The 22,830-nt window shown below is 38.7% G+C and overlaps 1 protein-coding gene across 1 annotated transcript in view; it reads right to left on the bottom strand.

The window, feature by feature from the left end:
- The window catches only part of THSD7B (thrombospondin type 1 domain containing 7B), a gene marked incomplete at its 5' end in the record, with an annotated part of 477,345 nt that overhangs the window by 26,580 nt on the left and 427,935 nt on the right, over positions 1-22,830 (bottom strand). The window contains 3 exons of the mRNA XM_081346642.1: positions 5,047-5,164; positions 6,018-6,133; positions 9,362-9,503. Coding sequence (XP_081202768.1) covers positions 5,047-5,164; positions 6,018-6,133; positions 9,362-9,503 — 376 coding nt within the window. The remainder of the gene's footprint in view (positions 1-5,046; positions 5,165-6,017; positions 6,134-9,361; positions 9,504-22,830) is intronic.

Below are 22,830 nucleotides of genomic sequence, written 5' to 3'. Positions count from 1 at the left end.
TTTAAAAAAAATAATTTTAATTGTTTTTGACTGCAAAAGTAATCTTCTATTATGTCTGGTTTTAGATAAACTAAAAGTCCTACATTCACATATTCGCTGTAAGTCAATGACACATTATTCCATTTAATGATGGAATACATGAAATCTACTGCTTATCCAGCACTGGGTAAAACTGCTGTCAAGAGCAGTATTGTTAGAAGAGCAATATGTTGAAAGTTGCATCACTTGCCAGTAAAGTTGAACCAAATTGGTACAAGTTGATAAGATGCGGCAAAGTCATGATTACAGTTGAATAGTAGCATGCTGACAATGTGTCAGAGGGTTAAAAGATTAAAATTATCTCTACTCCACTGTACTTTGAAAATGCAAATGAGGCTAACTAATAAGCAGATTCTAGAGGTGCTTTGTGTAGAACAGACAAAATGGGAAAACCTCCTAATTTTAATCTCTGAGAGAAGAACAGGAACGTTTCACCAGTTAATTCATTAATAGCAAATCCCTGAGTATTTTATCTATTTTACAGAATTTATTCAGAAATTCTGGCTTTTACTTTCTATTTATTTATTTAATAATTACAGATTTGGGACAGACAAAGCTTCCCTCTTATGGTTACGTTTCCAGAAAACCAGTTTAATTTTAGAATTAGCAAAAGAAGATTGATCTGTAACATCAGAAATTAATTCTATAGGACTCCTTGATATGTCTACTCAGAAAATCCCACTGAATTAAAGAACACTTATTTACATCTGCCTAGAATGTGAGGTTGGAGACTTCCGGTTTGCCAAGCCAGCCGACATGGATGTCTGGAGGACGGCTCTCATCTTCCACGTCCAGTTTCGCATCGCTGGGGGGTCCTAAAAGGGCTGAAGAGTCGCCCTGGAGTGGTGACCACTAAGAAGGGGCTTTTGCAGAAACACGGGGGAGCCGCAACCTCCCCCCCGTTAGTGCCTGCATTCCCTTCGTACCAGCGGACGAAAGACGGGTCATAGTAATATGGCCAGTTACTAGGCTGCAGACAGCCGAAGTCAAACTTACCATCGGGCAACATTAAAGGAGAGTGGAAGAGACGAGGGTAAGAGTTCTCTCTTATACCTTAATCTTCTTCTTTTCACCTAAATAAGCTGCTAAGTACCTTCCCCCCTGTGGAGAGGGAGTGGGGAATTCAACCCTCCCTTCAAATAAGCGGTGAACAAGCTCAGGGGTGTTTTTCTTTTTTAATTTTGAAAAAAGAAACGGACTAAAAGAAAAGAACTTTCAAAGCACTTGGGGGACACCCAGTGGCTAAACCTGAAATTGCTATCTGATTTTCTTTTTTTTAAAAAAAGAAAACAGTTAAGAAAAATAAGATAAGATTAACCTTGAACACCAGATGTAAAACTCTGGTGGTGAGTTTCAAAAACAAATCTATGCTATGTGGGAAATATCCTACCAAACTTATCAGTTCCTTTCTACAGCTGGCGATGAAATAAGAGCTTTTGGAAAAGAATTAGAAAACATCTCGAAGAAATAAACTCGAATTGTGACTACAACTAATATTTTATCAGGACAGAACTTAACAGAAGAATTAAATGCATTGGCAGAAGAATTAACTATTCAACAAGCACAGACTTTAGAAGACCAAAATGAGAAGGTGGAACAAAATTTATTTAGCCCAGGACAATTATATCAAGAGGTGAAAATAATGAGAAGATTTGGTGCTGTTAACAGACCCCTCAATCCTTCAAAAATGGAGACTGAAGGACTACTTCAATATGATACAACAACACAAGAATGCTTTGATGACCCTGAGGCAAAAAAGCGAAAAATGACATGGCAAAGGAAGAAAGCAAGAATAAGGTTGAAGAAATATGGACATACTTAAGAGGCCTGAAATAGATAATACCAAAATAGACAGGATTGTACTTGGATTATGAGATTGTTTTGATGAGTAGATAAAAATACTAATTAAAAACAAAAACAAAATACAGATGTATGAATACTAACATTGAAATATTGAGCTCTTTAAATGAAATGGATTAAGATGTATATATGTTAAGAATGATACAATGTAACTAATATACTTGGATGTAGTAACATGAAAGGATGTATTAAATGTTGAAACGGGAGAAATTTTGGTTAATTTTCAATATGTGGAAACTATAAATGAGAAATAAGAATATTATATTGTCCTCCGTCTTTTTCTCCTCCCTGCAATTGGTATTCTAATGACTACCATTCTTATATCGTACTACTAACTTGTTGATATGAAAATGAGATAAATAAAAAGCATATTTACATTACTAGGTATTGGAGAAAATTGTGTAAAGGGAAAGGAGGTTATTTAGAAATATGAAAATGAGAAACCTTAAACATTTAATTTTAATATTAATGTAAAATTAAAGCTGGAAAAATATATGTGTTTTGATGTTTTAAAGATGGAATGTTAAAATATAAAATATACTAAGGTATTGACAAATATAAGGAAACTATTAAATGACTGATGGATAGCAATGAGATGTATGTTAATTTAGATAAGAGATAATATGCATTAAAGGAAACAAGAGAGAGGAAATATTAGTTTTAACAACTTGAAGATTTGTAATAATATGTATTTGTCTGAAATGGAACTATTGTAACCCAGACACCACGTTGCTTTTTAAAGATACCATTGTAATATTGGAAAATTAATAAAATTTTATTTAAAAAATAGAATGAGAGGTTGGAACAACACCAATATGAAAATTTCTAAGCTTTTTAATCAGTATTTTCACTTCAGTGGCTCATTAGAGCTCATTGTCTTGCAAAAATAAAATTTGCTCCCAAAAGTGTCAAGTAGTGAAAATAGCATATTTGCAACATACATACGCCCAAATCTCATCAAATAAGCATAACTTTATATTGTAATGGCAACATATTCATAAGACCACAACACATACTATCAAATCAGAGGCCACATACTAAATTGCCAAGAAACAGAAAATGTTTCCCATAAACATTTTAACATCTCTTACAGGTCCCTGGAAGTTAGCATAAATATTAAGCTTTTTATAGTTAAAAAAATACTTTGATTTTTATCTCAGTGTTCACACCATCAATATTTCAGCTTCAAAAACTGACACTGTTTAACTCAATATTAGATTTTTGAAAAAGTGTGTTGAAAAACTTGTATCATTTTATTACTGTGAATTCACACCTCATATATTTGCAGTATTAATCATAGCCGACCTTAAATAACAATAACAATAATTAATACATCACTGCCCTAATTACTGACTGGGTTTATATGGTACGCTAAACCAAAAGGCTAACTTCCATTTGGCTTAGCATGTTCTGAATCCAGTGTTTGTGGTTTTCAAACTATGATTTTTTTTTAAAATTCCATTTATATCCCGCCCTTCTCCGAAGACTCAGGGCGGCTTACAAGCTTAGCAGTAGCCTTCATTCTATGTATATGCCTGCTTATTAGGGCTTTCACACACACCCCACAAGCGGCATTATTACAAAGTCAGCTTAATTGCCCCCAACAATCTGGGTCCTCATTTTACCTACCTCGGAAGGATGGAAGGCTGAGTCAACCTTGAGCCTGGTGGGACTTGAACCTGCACTAATTGCAGGCAGCTGGTGTTACTTAAGGAGGCATTAGCCCACTGCGCCACCAAGGCTCTTTATCTTGTAGTAAGCTGTATAAATAGAGGATATTGCTGTTTGTTTAATACATTATGGTTAAACAAACCATGATTACATACTATATGACCACAGCCGTAATATGTCATTCTGTAAGATGAGTTGTATTGTGGGGTGTCTAGAAACAGGATAATGTACACTGATATATTGGACAATAGGTGTCTATTTTAAGCTCGTCCAACCAGGCTCCCTTCAAAAATGCTAGCAAGGATTACTAGATCTGGGCTGCAAAAATATGAATGGTCACCAGACAAAAGCAGGAAGTTAGAGGTTGTCTGGCATTTCTTCATTGTCATCCAGTGTTTGTATGGATTTTTGCAGCCCAGTCTGGCAGTCCTAATGAAAATGTATTTAACTCTCTTAAGTATTCCTTAACTCTTGGAGACTGTAGGGACATATCTATGTGGCTCGCTTATCAGTAAGTTATTTGACACTGCCTTCTTTTAGCATGTCCCAAAGTTGCTTTTCAAAAGGCAATCGGACTTTCTTTGGTTTTTTTTTCCTTGAAAATGTTTTACTTCTCATCCAAGAAGCTTCTTCAGTTCATTTTTTTTCAAGGAAAAAACAAAGGAAGTCCAGTTGCCTTTTGAAAAGCACCCTTTGGGACATGCTAAAAGAAGGCAGTGCCAAATAACTTACTGATTAAGAGAACCACATAGATATGTCCATATAGTCTCCAAGAGTTAAGGAATATTTGAAAGACATGGGACAACCATGAGCTGGATGACTGAGAATCTCTACAGACCTCATCTAGATTATTTTTGTTTGGCTTCCTGCTATTTCTCACCCATTCCTCAGCCAAATAATACAGTTACCTGATCTCACCTAGCTTCCAAGCCCAAGCCAAGTTGGCCGGCGCTGTCATCTATTGAGACAAAAATGGTGGACAACCTCTAGATCAGGGGTGTCAAACTCAATTTCATTGAGGGCCACATCAGCATTGCGGTTGCCCTCGGGGGGCCGGGTGGGTATGGCCAGGGTGGGCGCGGCCTACTGGGTGGGCGCAGCTGGAGTGCGTATGGCCTACTGGGTGGGCATGGCCAGCTCTACATCGTTCGCATCAAGGGTGCCTATGGGGGCCTGGGCAGGAGTGGGACAGATCTGAGGGTCTCTGGCAGAAAGAGGGTCTCTGGGCCAGGGCCAAGGCAGTGGGGGCCGTTCCCTCACTGTTTCCAGGATGGCTTCGCGGGCCGCATGAAACCACTTCGCGGGCCGGATCCGGCCCCCGGGCCTTGTGTTTGACATGTCTGCTCTAGATTCTAGACCAACATGACTAAATTCTAGAAATTCAGGGGGTTCTGACCCAATATATAATTGCAGACTACTAGGGAAAAACTTTGTATTCCAAAATAATGCGAATAGTAATTCATGTGGAACAATTACCTGCAAGACCACAAGTTTGTGAACATTCCGACCAAGCAGTCCATTCGGTAACCAGACAGTTCACTACACATTCTACCGTGCAGTTGGCAGTCATTTTAGTGGGTGTTTCCAGATTCAGCTATTAAAGAAAACACAACAGATCACTTATCACTGACAGCTAGGCAGATGTGCACATAAAGCAGGGCTTCTAATGAAACACCAAAAGTTGGATATGGTAAGCTAAGTAGAATCTTCGGAAGTCAGCAGCTATAATACATTTAAAACAACAACAATAGCTCCTTCAATATTTTTTCACTGCCCCAAGCCCAGCTTGCTCATAGCTTTGCCGTAGGTTTGGGCAAAACAATATTCATTGAAGTGCATTAGCCTGATTCACCTTTGGCATCCTAAGTTTATACATTGCTCTTTTGTCTGTTTATTTTCTGAATTGGCTGGACTTGGATGAACGAGCAACGATATAGTAACTGACGTCACTTGGATTGTAATAGACAAAGAAGGGTAATAATGACAGACAAGGGGCCAATAGGATGAAATGCTAGACAGAGCCCTCACTTGAGCAAACAATTGGAGGGAGATATTGAGATGATAGTTAGAAGAAAAGAAAAGAAGAACAGGAAGAAGCAGGTTAGAAGTATAAAAGAGCAGAAAGAAGAACTATGCAAATGCTGCTAAAAAAAGAAGAGTCAGACATGATTTGGGTAAGATTTTGAAAATCGTTTTTATCAAATTACTTTTTCAATTTTTTATTTACTGTTCTAAATGTAGGAATAGGTTCTGATCTACCTTACCTTACATACTGACTTCAAATAACAGAATATGTCAGTTACTCTATGGAGGGCTCTACGTGGATCTATAGAAGGTTAGTGACACTTATTTTGATGCGTTTTTTTGAAAGATTATTTCATGGAATATCCAAGGTGACATTAAGGGCCCAGCAAATATTTGCATTAAGCAACCAAATGGAAGCTCACCTGCTCGCAGTGGTTCATGTTCACAGTTTTTGCATCACTGCGAATGCAGCTTAGAAGGCGATTCCTAATCCCTTGTCCACAGGCTGCATTTTCATTTAGCTGGCATGTGCTCCAGTCTAAAGAGACATCATGGTTACAATTAGTTCTGCCTATTAATGCTAGAAGGGTTTTGTTTTTTTTTAAAAAAAATGAAGCTATAGTTTTTTATGATTTGGAAACCAATATATTATTATTTTAAAAGAAAAAAATCCATCCAGCCTTAAATTATTCTATTTTTATTTCAGTAGTCCTTAAAAATTACATTCCCTCTGAGTTTGCTAACAACTGTCCGGTGATGATGAAATGTAGCACTTCATAGTGATGAAGTGGCACGCTGCTCCATTGGATGCCAAAAATTGTATTTTTTTTCTGCAGCGCAACTGCCTTGAAGCAACGCTTGTCATAATCTCCAACTGAGTTTTGTTTGACAAAAGGAATCATGTTTCCCTTGAAAGAAAGCACTTGTAAAATATTAATGTCTTCTTCAAGCAAGGATAACCAATTAGGGAATGTTGTTTTTTCCAAGTACCACCCTGCAAAGGTAATGTTGAAAGTAGCTAGAAATCTTAAATGACTTTTCTTCTGCCTTCAGAATGCATATAAAATGATATAAATCATTTTTTCCCCTCTGTGTGGTCTTAACGCTTCCTCTGTGTTGCTTACCAGAATTCTGAAAGACAGGTTCTTTTCTTGTCATATGTGAATTGAACCCTATGGCGGTCCTCAGTGTTATATAGAATTCCTAGGCGAACGTGCTTTCATTTTAATGAGGGGAATATCTCTAAACAGGCTTCCATCAGGAAGACAGAAATGATGAATCCTAGAATGAAAAGTCCATTCTGTACTCTGCAGGAGGCAGCATCTCTTTATAGCAGGGCTTTTCAACCTTTCACCCACTGTACCACTTTTAGGATATGGCAACATCCGAGTACCACCAGTCGCCTAGCAAGGTGTCAAAAACTTGATGACCAAAAAAAAGAAAGAAAAAAGTGATGAAGTACAGGTAGTCCTTGACTTACAACAGTTCACTTAGTGACTGTTTGAAGTTACCATGGAACTGAAAAAAGTGCCCCCCAAGCCACAGAGAAGCAAGATACCTGCCTGCCTGCCCGGCGGCACTCTTCATTGGCCTTTTGATATAACGGTCTGAACTTGGAAATTAGGATCAATGAATCAGAAATTTGCACCTCTCTTGAGTGGAGCTTGAATGCTGGTGTCTATGTGGACAGATTCCTGTTATACTTTAGACAAGCATTGGGAAGTAATTGGCCAATGTCTTTGTTCAAGATTATTTCTCAACTTTCCACCTGACTCCACAGCTATGAAACTTTTTGGTGATCTCACGTCCAAGTACTAACCATGTCTGCCTCTTTGCCTTTTTTTAATTTTAATTTTTTTAATTCACGTTTCATTTTTTTTTACAAATAACGTATTGTTATAAATTTGAGAAGAATAAAGGAAAAAATACAAATATGCTTAAAATAATATTAAAAGGATAATAATGATTAAGAACCAAATATAAACAGGAAAATCAGGTGATAACTAACAGTTCTAAAATACTGTATGATTAATATATTGTAATACATCATTAAAAAGCTTACAGACATTCATATCTATTTTCTAATCAAAACATGTCTCTATTAAATTACTTGATTATTACTAAATTTCTAAATATCTCTATTACAGGCACTTGGTTAACACAATTGGAGTTATAAAAAAGGAGAAAAAAAGACTATAGATGATAAAACAATACAGTAAGAAAATTCAAAGCATTATATGTAGATAATATGCCAAGTTAAAATATAAACTCTAAAACCTGAATTTTGGATGTGGTCCAATTCCACATATAAAACTGTAGTGTAAAAATGATTCCCAAAGAGAACTACCTTCTGCATTAGACTGATTTTTAAAATATAAAGTTAATCTAGTTTTTGAAGCATATTCTCACATTTTGGTTGGCCATTCTTCCATAGAAGAGATAAAACATCTTTTTCAATAAAAAGCATATAAAAATTGCAGGCATTATTTTATTTATTTATCTATTTATTTATTAAATTTATGTGCCATCCCTGTCACCGATAAGGCAATTTAACATACATAATGCCAGTTGGGAATGTAGGTAGCCTTTGCTTTCTAACTGTTTGTTCAGCAACCATTCAAGTATTATTTTTTTTAGCATCATTGAAGAATTATAAAGTGCTGCTCACAGATAGTAATAACTGTAAGGAAAATTAAATATTTATATAATATAGGTAGTCCTTGACTAATCACAACTGAGTCTAACATTTCTGTTGCTAAGCGACACATTTGTTAAGTAAGTTTTGCCCCATTTTACAACCTTTCTTGCCACAGTTGTTAAGTGAATCACTGCAGTTGTTATGTTAGTAACACAGTTGTTAAGTGAATCTGTATTCCCCATTGATTTTGCTTGTCAGGAAGTTGCAAAAGGTGATCCCATGATCCTGGCACACTGCAACCCTCATAAATATGTGCCAGTTGCCAAGCATCCAAATTTTGATTATGTGACTATGGGGATGAACACACTTTCATAAATGTGAAAACGGTCATAAGTCATTTTTTACAGTGCAGTTATTCAGTCACTAAGTGGACTATTGTAGGTCAGGGACTACCTGTATTTATACATGATATAAATATATTTTATATTATAGCAAATATAATAATGCTATATGTCAGACGTGTCAAACACAAGGCCCGGGGGCCAGATCCGGCCCGCGAAGTGGTTTTATGCGGCCCGCAAAGCCATCCTGGAAACAGTGAGGGAACGGCCCCCACTGCCTTGGCCCTGGCCCAGAGACCCTCCTCCTGCCAGAGACCCTCAGATCTGTCCCACTCCTGCCCAGGCCCCCATAGGCACCCTTAATGCCAACAATGTAGAGCTGGCCATGCCCACCCAGTAGGCCATATGCACTCTAGCCACGCCCACCCAGTAGGCCACGCCCACCCAGGCCATACCCACCCGGCCCCCTGAGGGCAACTGCAATGCTGATGCGGCCCTCAATGAAATTGAGTTTGACACCCCTGCTATATGTGATTGTATATGATTGTATATAATTCTATGAGAACTTAATTCGTAAGTTTACACTTCATAAATTAACATGATTTAATAAACACATGAAGCTATTTAGCTTTTAGCTATTTTCAAAATGGCTTTCCTTGAAAGTTCAAGTACAGTGAAAGTTCTGTATTCCTATGCAACACCATCTCTATACAGTTTTGCCAGGCTGATGCGGGTATTGTGCAGAATGCTCTAAAGTTCATTCCAAATTACAATGAAGGATGCTTACCTGTTAAATTGTAACTATACTGAAAACAATTTTGATTCAGAATACAAGGCCTCTGCTGTGCACTTTCAGGGCAGGTCTTGGGTTTTAAAGGCCTTCGTAGTATATGTCGAGTTCTTGTTTGCATTACACTAGGATCACATCGCTAGAGATTAAAAAAAAATGTGGGTAAGTGAATTATGCAAGAACATGTTTACAGCTGTGGCAAGGATGGTTACCTGCATTATTAATTTAATTGGTTTTCAAATTGTCTATCAGGCTAAAGAGTCTCTTGTGAATAATCTCATTATGTAACACCAATGCTTTTTCACTGAATTTGACAGTCATCTAAAAAAACCCTCTGTATGTACATAGGGGAAGAATCATAACATGTGCCTGGGGATTTTTATGGTGGTCATCCAAACAATCAACCAAGCTACTGCTGGTTTATTAATTATTTTGGAACCACAGAGAATCAAAAAGGGGGGGGGAAAAGGCTCCATCCTCTTTGTAGATCTGTCTTATACATTTCCAGCACTTCAAAGCTGTTTTCACTTTTTTTCTTTTCAGTTAAAAATTGTTATAGTAAAATGTGAACGCCTGTATTCCTGGCATTGTGTTTCCTTAATTCTTTCAAATTGAAAATATATTTTATCCTTTGATTGCCCACACTATACTGGAGATGCTTTGATACAGGTTTATAAAAAATGTGCCATTTCCCCCAAATCATTAAGATTCTATATTTGAATAAAAGATGACATTATCAAACACTACTGAAAAACACTCACTTGGCACCCTTTTACTGTTTATTATAAATACACAGATATACACATCTAATTATCTTCTCCAACTACACAGTCACAATCCTCTCTAACATGTTGCCCATGAAGATGCTTTGATACAGGTTTATAAAAAATGTGCCATTTCCCCCAAATCATTAAGATTCTATATTTGAATAAAAGACGACATTATAAACACTACTGAAAAACACTCACTTGGCACCCTTTTACTGTTTATTATAAATACACAGATATACACATCTAATTATCTTCTCCAACTACACAGTCACAATCCTCTCAAACATGTTGCCCATGAAGGATGTTTTTAAAAGGACTGAATGAACAGCTTCTTCAGAAGTGGATGGACCCACTGCATTTTTTAAGACTTCTGGCCCCAATCTGTCACATAAAGAAGTATTTTCCCTGCCTGGATCTGCCTAGTCATTTTTCTTAAATAAGCCAAGATAGATAGAGCTCTACTTTACATTTTCTATCTGTCCTCTTAGGCCCATAAAGTGAATGTTATCCCATGCAATTTGATTAGAAATGCTTTATTTCAAGATGGAATATTTCCTCAAACTCCCTCACAGATCCCTCCCTGGCAAATCTCCATGAATTTCAACCCAAGGTTTTCCAGTGATAATAATCCCAGAACCAATCCAAAGAACTCAGTTGGAAAGCTACTTGAGAATGCAATGGAGTTCACAAAATAAATTATTTTTCTAGCCTTCATCTTCAATGTTATATATTTATGCTCTAGCCACCTCCTAGTCACCTAGTCTATTTCATGAGACAAAGCTTCCCAGGAAACCAGGGAGAAATGCATACCCAGAAGTCCACACAAAGCATTTAGAGGTAATCATGCCATTTGTTACTCTATCTTGTAGGACAAATAGTTTGGGGCTGTGGAGAATTCTCCCAGACCACTGAAGACTCAAGCACAGTCCACATATTTCTGGAGACATCATCTTCATAAGTCCTTCCCCTTCTCTTGCAAAGGGAGGAGGACACAGCTGTGCTATTTTGGAGGCAAACAAAATCATGCCATGTTGCAAGAGGAGACTTTTTTCCAAGCACAGCAAGAAGACACCTTTGCTGGCTTAGGAAGATACAGCTTGCTGGCTGATTGTTTCTCTTTTTCTTCTTAATGAGGCATTTAATATGTCTCTCTCTGCCCCAGGGCACAGTTACATGGGTACTTTTGGGTAGCAGCAGCAAAGTGAATAGGCGGTAAGCAGAGTAATTTATTAGCTTCAGATGCTCCTAAAGGGCAATTAGCCTGGCACACAAATGTCCCAACCTGCTACCCTTTATCATGACGCTGGGGGTAATGGAGCTGCTTAAATGATTAAGAATGGCAGAGGTACAACACAAACGAGTGGCAAATTCTAAGCCATCCCATGTCAGCGAGAACCCTGTTATTGATTCCAAATGAAGCAAACTGTGTCAGGAAGTAAAGAAGAGCAGAATAGCGACCCCCTCTTCTAAATATAGAAACCAAATCCACCTTTCAGAACCCAATGGCATTTTCTCAAAGGTATCTAATGAATAGAAACGGGTTTGGAGGAACCAAGTGATCAAAGCCAATGCCATGAACTGGACAAGATTATAACCCAATTGTATCAAACCCACAACCCATTACTTGTTCTCCTCATAAATATGAAGGATTTTTTTTGAAGCAACCTTCCACAAATCACTCCAAGGGCACTACTTTCCCCCTCCCCCATTTAAATGCTCATTAACTAGAGAGACAGCGGTTCAAAAACACGAGCTTCTCTTGCTTCACAGCTGTCACCAAAGACAGAACTCAAGAGGGAAAGACTGGCAGAATCAGGAAAGAGAGACAATGCCCCCTCCCCACCCTTCTGAATATGCAAAAGAAGACTCAAATCAATTTGGCTCACAGGAACAATGCTACAGAAGGCCTAGCTCTGCTCTGGCAGAAATCCAGCCGACAGCAGTCTAGCAATCCCTTGTACAATTCCTCTTGTAACAGCGGAAGGCAGACACTGGTGTGTGTGACCTCAGTGTCTTCCTCTTGGGCATTTGCCAAAGGAGACTAAACCGTTTGCTTTTTCAGTAAATCTGAATTCAGCAGATACAAGCGCTCCATAGCATTTCGTATTTCATATACAAGCTACTTTTCCTGGAAGCTCAGCTGTTTGCTGGAGAATGGTCACCCAGACATTTAATGTAAGCAATTTTTCTTAATTATGTGAAAACGGATCCTGTTTCCAACTGTTTACAAATGGTTTATTATCTTCCCCACAATTAATGGGATTGTTTGATCTTGCAGGCAAGAATAATAGTATGAACGGTTTGCCAATAATAATCATCGAGAAGTATCTTGATAGACATTTCCCAATTACTGCTCTACTGGATTCATTTTGCTGTGTTAAAATCAATCCCTGAAAATCGATGAGGAGAGGAGTTGGTTTTATAAAGGATCACCTTTTCAGCATGAAAACAAGCCTCTCGAGCAGCTTTGGCAAAGATTGTCATCTTTTAATTGACTGTATTTGGGATGTGTTTTATAACAACTTATTATGGAGGCCTATAATAAAATCTGATCCAAACATGTCTTGTTGTGTAAGGATTAGGAAAGGCAAAGCAAAACTTCTTCTTGCTATCAGCAAATACTGTAAGATTATTTGCTAGTGCTGGACAGGCTAATTTTCCCCACTCCTTCCACCCGTTCTTATTCAATTTGATTTCACAGATTTAAGAGAAATTGCTTTCAAAAATTGTATCAAAGGGGAAAAAAATCTCTCATGGATGGAATGCTGCACTCATCACCGTTTGTCCATGAATATTTTAGGTTTCATGGTAAAATTACTTTTAAAGAGATCTTCCACTGGATTTTTTTCAATGACGGTGCTTCTTCTACGGAAAACTCTCCTCTTGGAGAAAATTGAAGAAGGTATTTATCTTAGGTTTTCTGTCCACAAACAGCAATTGGATTGCAGTCTTCATTTGCTATTTTAATATGGGATTCATCTCTATCCAAGCATAATAAAAGATCTATTTCCCCCACAACAACCTTAACGGAATAACCGAGGTGGGGGGGGACCTTGGAGGTCTTCTAGTCCAGCCCCCTGTTCAAGCAAGAAACCCTATGCCATTTCATACAAATGTTTGCCCAATCTTTTCTTAAACACCTCCAGCATTGGAGCACCCACAACTTCTGGAGGCAAGTTCTTCCACTGATGAAACCTAATACAATCCTTGGTTGTATACAGAGGCATAGAATCAAAATCAAGTGAAGTATTAGTACCGCTTTATAAATTCTTAGTAAGAACACACCTGGAATACTGCATCTAGCTTTGGTCACCACATTACAAAAAAGATGTTGAAACTGAAAAAAAAATGCAAAGAGCAACTAAGATGATTAAAGGCCTGGAGAGAAAAAAAAACATATGAAGAAACGGTTGCAGGAATTGGGTATGTCTAGTCTAGAGAAAACAAGGACTAGGAGGACATGATCACAGTATTCCAGTATTTGAAGGGCTGCCACAAAGAAGAGGAGGTTAACTTATTTTCCAAAGCACCAAAAGGCAAGACAAGAAACAATGGATGGGAACTAACCAAGGAAAGAAGCAACCTGGAATTAAAGAGAAACTTCCTAACAGTGAGGACAATTAACCAGTGGAACAGCTTGCCTTCAGAAGTTGTGGGTGCTTCATCATTGGAGGTTTTAAAGAAGAGACTGGACAGCCACCTGTCTGGAATGGTACAGGGTTTCCAGCTAGAAGACCTCCAAGACGCCTTTCAGCTCTATCCTGATTGATATTTATCCCTACAAAATTTTTCCCTAGTGCTACATTGGATCTCTCCTTGATTAGTTTCCACCCATTGCTTCTTGTCCTGCCTTCAGGTGCTTTGGAGAATAGGTTGACCTGCTCTTCTTTCTGGCAGCCACTCAAATATTGGAACACTGCTGTCAGGTCACCCCTAGTCCTTTTTTTCATTAAACTAGACATATCCATTTCCTGCAACTGATCTACATATGTTTTAATCTCCAGTCCCCTAATCATCTCTGCACTCTTTCTAGAGTCTCAACATATTTTTATATCATGGTGACCAAAACTGGATTCAATATTTCAAGATTCCAAAATGCAATTCACCTTGTGAGAGTTTGAGCTAAGAGAGAATGACTGATCCTTTGCTTGTGGTTGCTTTGATCCTACATCTCCTTGTTTCTAGTCCAAGATTTTCACTGCTACCTCCCATTGGCTTTTGTGCACAGAACCCCTTAGTTCAAAGGGTACAAATTCTGGTACCAACCTGCATTAACCGATATTTGCACCTCAGGGCAGTAATGTGGAATGCACTGATGATGTTAGCTAGTTGGGTAATGAAATATCTGCAAGAAAACAACCAAGCTCGGAGAGCAGCAAGGTGCCCTCAATCTGCATTAAAGCAGCCGCTTTTTCTTTCTTGGAGAAACAAAGAAGCCAGGCTCAGTAGAAAGGGAAAAAAACACTCTTCAAAAGAGTAAAAAAATGTGGAAGTGCTGTCTTTTGAAGACAGCAAAATCCACATTTTGGACAGAGGGGACAGCTGGTTTGAAAGAGGGGTCAAAGAAGCCCTCTCTCTCAATAGAGGGGGAGGGATATGATATCATCTACCTCCAGTCTACAACACAGTCCTTTCAGCTGTTCCAAGAAGGCTCCACACCCATTTGTACCACTCAGGTGACCTTGAGGACATCTCCAAGATAAGCCTCCAAGTGTCCTCAATGACTCTCTAAAAGAATGCAAATGATCAGCTGTCTGCAAGAAATGTAAATCCTTCCATTTGGCACCATCCAGTCAAAGCTGAAGAAGCTTCTTGGATGAGAAGCAAAACGTCTTCAAAGAAAAACAAGAAAGTCCAGATGCCTCTTGAAAAACCACCTTTGGGTCTTCTGCAATGGATTTGCCCAGACTGACTCTTGATATCTTCCCAAAGTAAAATTATATGGTTATATGACTATAGAACATATGGGAGATTAATTATATAGTGTCTGGACATGTCAACAGGAAGATAAATGTGAGGAGGCTCTGCTCACCGGAATTTTCCAAAGCACCTGAAGACAGAAGAAGAAGCAATGGATGGAAATTAATCAACCTAGAAATAAGGAGAAATTTCCTGACAGCGAGAACAATTATCAGTGGAATGGCTTGTCTTTAGATGTTGTGCGTACCCCCATTACTGGAGGTTTTTTTTAAAAAAAAGATTGGACAACCACTTGTCTGAGATGGTATAGGGTCTGCTGCTTAAGCAGGGGGTTGGACTAGAAGACCAAGGTCCCTTCCAACTCTGTTATTCTGTTCTACCAAATGTGGGAAGAAGAGGTTTTCTGACCCACCTAGGTATTTCTACAAACAGATTTTTAGAATGCTCAAGCAACAGACATAACAACCAAAGTACTAGGAAACTTTCTAAAGAAAAAAAAAAGTCAAATTCTCAAATGACATAACATTAAGATTAAATGATCAGCAGTAGCAATTCTTTTATCCACTGCAGAGAAAATATTTTGTTATCTATACCTTTCTAATACCTTTATCTGTGTTTATATGACATGTAGGAATTATGGGTGGAAGAAGCATAAAAAGATTAACCGGACAGATTGTTCATATAACTAACTCTCCCTGAAATGATTGCAGGAAACAGAGTATATATATATGAGTAGAGTTGTCCCTAAAGAGCACTCACTTGGAAGTTGTAAAAGGACTTCTATACCTAACTCCATAAAACTATGTGACTTGATAAATAATCACAAATGGCAAATTGTTTCTGATCGCTTACATTTTCTTCCTACTATGACCTGATACCACTGAAATGCACAGATGCAATAAAAAAAGGAATGAGATCTCCATTATTCCAGAGTTCAGGCACAAATAATGGATTTAACTTACAAAAATACAGATTCCCCTTTAATATTAAACTGCTTAATGCCAAAACAATCACTCCAAGAAATGATGGGCTCTCCTTTGCTGAATGTGTCAAAGTAAAAGTAGATGTAATTTGTTGGGAATGTTTAATCTGGATTCCTGCACCAAATAAGGGATTGGATTAGATGAACCAACTGGATTCTTTCAGCTTGCTCCTTCTATGAAATCCAGAGAATATGCTTATACTTTCAAGACTAATAGCAATTCTAGGCAACACAGAATTTTTTTAATTTCCTCCAACTAAAAAAAAGGAAACTAGTATACTGCACAGCCAAATAATGCCTCTAGTTTTATAGATACATAGACAATAATGGAGTATGTGCACATATGTATGCCCATGACAGGGCTCCAAAAGCAAAGATGCCAGTTTGTCCAAAAAATGTTTTCCATTGCTGCAAATGTTCTTCTTCGATAAGTTCGATAAAGATAACACTTGCAAGCCTAAATAGATCAATTCTTAACCATATTTACAATATCCTTGGTTTTTTAACACTTCTTCAGCCTGGCCACACTTCATGCTTCCATGGTTTCATAGAAGTTGAAAAGCTTCCTTGACCAAAATTCCCAAAGATATTAATGTATATTCAGCCAAACACAGAGTGCTTCCCATTTATTTAGTGCGCAAAGGCCAAGGGATGTTTTTACTATTTCTATGTTGTATTTAAGTATAGATTTAAATTTATGAACTAAGTTACTGTACATACTGATAATACTGAATCCCAGAATACCTGAGCCCTTTGTGAAGATGGTCCAGAATATAGCAATGTTTTATTTTGATTCCAAAAATCCTTAAGGTATCCAACTAAATCCCATCTGTTGTCTTTCCTAAACTTCCTCTTTGAGGATAATTAGAGAATGGCAACATTCCTGGCAGCAAAACATCCTAGTTTTAAAACTTGTCAGCCAACCTATGCTCTATTTCCTTACCTAAACAGAGAAACAGAATGACCGTGAGTGGGCCAAAAAGCAGTGGGAGCAGGAACAACTTCTTGCTGGCTTCACTTTTTGAGTTTGCTTGTGGAACTCTGACAAGGAGCATAATAAAGCTCTCCCCCACTTCCCTTTCCTTAGGTCAGGGGTAGGCAACCTCGGCTCTTTTTTGATTCATGGACTTCAACTCCCAGAATTCTGACTCAGGAATTCTGGGAGTTGAAGTCCATGAGTCATAAAAGAGCCGAGGGTGCCTACCCCTGCCTTAGGTAGTTAAGTGCCTGCTGTTGGGTAGGGGAGGGAGGGAGGGATTGAGAGACTGTCTGGGAAACTGTCCCAGAAGAATGAAAATGAAGCTCATGTGATCACTTGAGCAGCATAGACGATAGCACTAAAACAGTCAGAACTTTCTCAATTTTCATTCTCTTGGAAGTCATGGTACCCGAGTTTTGGACACATTCTGTAAGTTAGTCCACTTGAAGTTCCTTGGTTCAAAAATTGTTGCCCTTTGATGCACTGTTTTGCCCAGTTAAAGGTCATGAAAACAAGAGTTTTAGTACTAAATAGATATACACCACTAAAGTTTGCAGATGATACAATTGCGATTGGTCTCATTCGAGACAATGACGTATCTGCATACAGAAGGAGGTTGAACAACTAGTCTTGTGGTGCAGTCAGACCAGTCTTGAACTGAACACACTCAAAACTGTAGAAATGAGAGCAGATTTTAGGAGAAACTTTACTATTCTACAACCTCTTACAATACTAGACAACACAGTATCAACAGTAGAGACCTTCAAGCTTCTAGGCTTTCTATAATATCTCAAGATTTAAAATGGACACCTAACATCAAAAATGTCATCAAAAAAGCACAATAAAGAATGTTCTTCCTGCGCCAACTCAGAAAGCTCAGGCTACCCAAGGAGCTGCTGATACAAGTTCTACAAAGAAATTATTGAGTTTGTCATTTGCCCCTCTATAACTGTTTGGTTTGGATCTGCAATCAAGCAAGACAGACACAGACTTCAACAGACAGTTAGAACTGCAGAAAAAACAATTGCTACCAGCCTGCTTTCCACTGAGGACCTGCATAGTGCAGAAGCAAGAAAAAGGGCTGTGAAAATATCTACAGACCTCTCACATCCTGGACATAAGCTATTTCAACTTCTTCCCTCAAGACAATGGTCTAGGACAGGGGTCAGCAACCTGAAACAGTGAAAGAGCCACTCGGAACCGGTTCCCTCACAAAAGGAAATACTGGGAGCCGCAAAAATTGTGTGCGCATGCGCGTACATGCGCGCATGCGCAGAACAGGGTTTGACTGAAGAGTGGAGCCAAGGCGAGATATGCACCTGCCCTGCATATTTGAATTGATTGGCTGAACTTTTTTAGTCCCACTTTTTTTGGGGGGGGGGACTACACATAGCAGAAGACTGAGAGCCACAGGAGACGGCTGAAAGAGCCGCATGCGGTTGCAGACCTGTGGTATAGGACATTGCACACCAGAACAACTAGACATAAGGACAGGTTTTCCCCCTCACGCCGTCATTTTGCTTAACAACTAATTCCTACAATACCGTCAAAGTACTTAATAAAGCTGTATTACTATGATTCTCCTCATCTTTCCTATTACCTATCCTTACCTTATGACTTTAACTTTGTTGCTTGTATCATACAATTTATATTGTTTTATTTAGTATTCCAGTATGATTTATGTGGTTACTTAGCTAGTATTCTATGACTATCACTAAGTGTTGCATCTTATGATTTATGATGAAGTGTTGTATTTTATGATTTATGATGAAGGTATTTTATGTTGTTTATGATCTATTCTATTCTATTCTATTCTATTCTATTCTATTCTATTCTATTCTATTCTATTCTATTCTATTCTATTCTATTCTATTCTATTCGAATTTAGAAAAAAATCATTACTTTTGTAACAAGCCGGAAGAAATGGGATTTCCAACACTTCTCAGTTCAAAACACTGAACATATTTTTAATGGTATTTCTTGATGTAAACATATTCCTGAGAATGATGAGTTTTCTAGCTTTTAATGTGGGAAACATATTTATGGGTAAGACAAAAGGAGGCAAGTAAACTGGTAAGACCTACATTAGTTGGGCCTGGGTTTTGTTAATTTTGACTAATTTAAAATGACCTGGACTACCACACTGTAATAGGGTTCTGAACTGAGCTTGCTCATCACTTAATTATAACTCTGATTTCTGCTGTAAGTTGCAACTGCAGATACACTGAAAATCCAAAGGCCTAATTAAATGTGACAATGAAATTTGTGACTAATTTTGTTAATTTCCCCAAAGATACTGAATAGTAACTCTTATGGGAAGTATTTTAATTAAGAAACATAGCACTGGAAAATGGCATTGATCCAATCTGAAGTATTCTCCTCCTCTTCTTGCTAATATTTAAGAATTTGGACATTTGAGCTGAAGACTCCAGGGTGTCATCTAATTAGATCCCACTAGACTGCTTTCATGTTTTCAGCTGTGCTTTTGGGGAGGAGAGGGAGAGAATCATTGGATCATTTTCACTGAAGAGGAATCTTAGAAATGTGTGCAACTTCTACATTTATCAATGACTAAGGCAACAAGTTTAGCAAACAGAACTCAAAATGCTACTGCTAAGCTTGTAAGCCGCCCTGAGTCTTCGGAGAAGGGCGGGATATAAATGGAATTAAAATAAAATAAAATAAATAAAATAAAATAAAATGCATTGCTTATTAACAGAACTCAAAATGCATTGCTTATTATCAGCATTTACGAGGGCAATTCGGAAATAAAACTTCATTTGGTTATCAATGACAGCACCTGCAGATACAGAACTTTTATTATACACATTAGAAAACTACAACATGACATTACTTTTTGAGATAATCACCATTCAGATTGGGCACTTGTCATAACGTCTTACAAGGCTTGAAATTCCTTCTGCAAAAAAAATCTCCCGCCTGGGAATGAAGCCACCCTGTAACAGCCTCGTGAAGCGCATTGCCATTGTCGAAGTGGTGTGAAGCAAGCCACTGTTTCATGTGCCTGAAGAGATGTAGTTGCTCAGTGCCAAATCTGGGCTATGGGGGGTGGGTGATCAAAAAATCCCCACGGAACTGCTTCAAAATTTGAGGAAAGTGTAAAGAAAGTACAGATATCGTGAACTGATGGACTTCATGGATCTTTTTGTCAATTTCCTGCACAAGTTCATCACTGAATACAGATAGTCAGCCACTTCTTGCCTCATCGTGCACGTCAGTTCGTCCATCTTTAAACATGTGACACCACTGATGTACCACACCTTCACTCATCACGTTTGGTCCGTAAACATTACATAAAAAGGTAAAGGTTCCCCCGCACATACGTGCTAGTTGTTTCCGACTCTAGGGGCCGGTGCTCATCTCCGTTTCAAAGCCGAAGAGACAGCGCTTGTCTGAGGACGTCTCCGTGGTCATGTGGCCGGCATGACTAGACGCCAAAGGCGCATGGAACGCTGTTACCTTCCCACCGTAGTGGTCCCTATTTTTCTACTTGCATTTTTACGTGCTTTCGAACTGCTAGGTTGGCAGAAGCTGGGACGAGTAACAGGCGCTCACTCTGTTACGCGGCACTCGGGATTCGACCCGCCAAACTGCCGACCTTCTGATCGACAAGCTTAGTGTCCTAACCCACTGAGCCACCGCGTCCCTCTAAACATTACATAGTTCACCATGAATCGCAGCTGCCGAAAGCTTTTTTGCACACAGGAATTGTATTACTGCACGCACTTCACATTTGGTGGGATTTCCTGTGGTAGGGTTCATTTTCACTTGATCTAGTAGATGAGTCAACTGCAACCCAACCTTCTCATTCCACTCCTGACTGCCTATTGAACTACTGTGCACTGCGCCATAGGACGAGCGTTGCTATCCCCACCTATTTCTCACGCATGCTCAAACGGAAGTTTATTTCCAAATTGCCCTTGTATTATTAACAACTGAAATGCAGAAATAAGGTAGGGCAGAGGTTCCTAACCTTTTGGGCATCAGGGTCCGGTTCTGTGGAGAGAGATTTTTCCGCGAACCGGAGGGTGCATGGTTTTGGGTGCTGCCTTCATCCCGTGGATGGGGCTTTGCTTGTCTGTGCAGACCACTTGCTGGCATGCCGCAGCCCGGTACCGGTTCATGGACCGGGGGTTGGGGACCCCTGAGGTAGGGAATCTCCACTGAGCATGGCTTCTGGAATTGTTGCTAACCACTTGACTAGCAGTAGCCATAGGAAAAATCTGTGTTTTCATCTGTGGAATGAAATATTCTACTATATTCCCATTCTCTCTCTGTCTCTCTCCCCCTCCCCCTCCCTCCCCCTCTCTCCCTCTGTATGTGTGTGTGTGTGCACATGCATGCATGCATGCCCGTGTGTGGCTGCATGGATCTGATCAAAGCAAAGAATATGTACTGTCTCTGCTTTTGTATGCGTGTTTCTCCTCTCCCTTTGTTTTGTGGCTGGGTGAATGTTTGTGTATACAGTAAATGTGCACTGGGAAGCCCAGAGCAGGATGCGTATGCACCAGGTTGGGTCATATGACTAGAACAGGAAGGGAGGGGCTTTAGAGTGGAGTGGTCAGCAGCATGTCTGCCCAGATGCCTCTCCCATTTTTGACCCCCAAACTAGATCCAGTTCATTTAAGAATTTAATCTTTCTTTCAGCAACTTCTCCCTCACAGTTAATTTTGGTCCCATTTGGTGAATTATCCTGCTGATGGACAGATAGCAGAATCCCAAGCGCTTTGCATAGTTTCTTTTTAATATTCCTCTAAATTAGAAATAATAAATGGCAACAGTTTAATTGATTCTCTTCCTTCAGAAATGCTCATCCCTTGCGCTCCATGTGTGATATTTCCGTCATGTGGAATTTACTGATTGACTGTGGGAGTTTCTCCTACCCTGTGTAGAATTTGCTATATCTTAGGTAGTAGTATGTGTACCAGGTAGTAGAAAGTGTGTGTGTGTGTGTGTGTGTGTGTGTGTCTGAAAGAGACTACCTAGTTAGAAAGCCACCAAATGGTTAAAACTGCTTGTTCAACTGTTTGGTATCCATTGTATAAAAACTATAACAAATTGGATGCACTTTAACAGACACACCTGAAATGCTACTATAATGTGTTCAAAATTTCTGAAGAGAAGAAATGAAGAGCAAGACTGTACTTGCTGTGTTGTGAGCAAGGAGCTCTCTTTCAGAATATTTCTTAAGTTGCTGACATGTTCAGCAATGTTTAAATATCTGCTTGCCAATGTCAGTATGATTTCTGCAACTAATTCTTCATATGACCTTTATAACTAATGATTACACAGGATGTGACATGCTTATTGACCCTGTAATTTATTGAAATACTTGCATGTGGAAGTAGGAACATGAGGTTTAACAAGCTATTCAAAATGAAATGTGTAAGTGGAATCCGTCGAAATTTCATAATGACTTCTGGAGCGCCCTCTCATTCCACTGGACTTTTAATCACTGGAGAAGAATCCAGTTTACCGAAAAACAAGGCAATTTGAGAAAGTTTACAGGTAGTCCTTGACTTATGACCATAATTGGGAGTGGAAATCCGGTCATACATTATTAAAATTGTAAATTGAGACATCCATTTGACTGGAAGTAATTTTTTGGCCTTTTTCGCAGTGGTTGTTAAGGAAACATGGTGGTCATTATTAAATGAACGCATTTATCTGAACGAGCATTTTTTTGGCTAGAAACTAGCAAAAAATGCCTTCAAACTGGCAAAAACAAAGTGAATCATGGTCATGTGACAATAGAACACCGCAACCAATTGTAAAACTGACCCACTTGACGTGC

The sequence above is a fragment of the Vipera berus genome (genome assembly GCF_964194415.1).
Source record: "Vipera berus genome assembly, chromosome: 1".
NCBI lineage: Eukaryota > Metazoa > Chordata > Lepidosauria > Squamata > Viperidae > Vipera > Vipera berus.
This window is presented reverse-complemented; position numbering and strand designations above follow the sequence as displayed.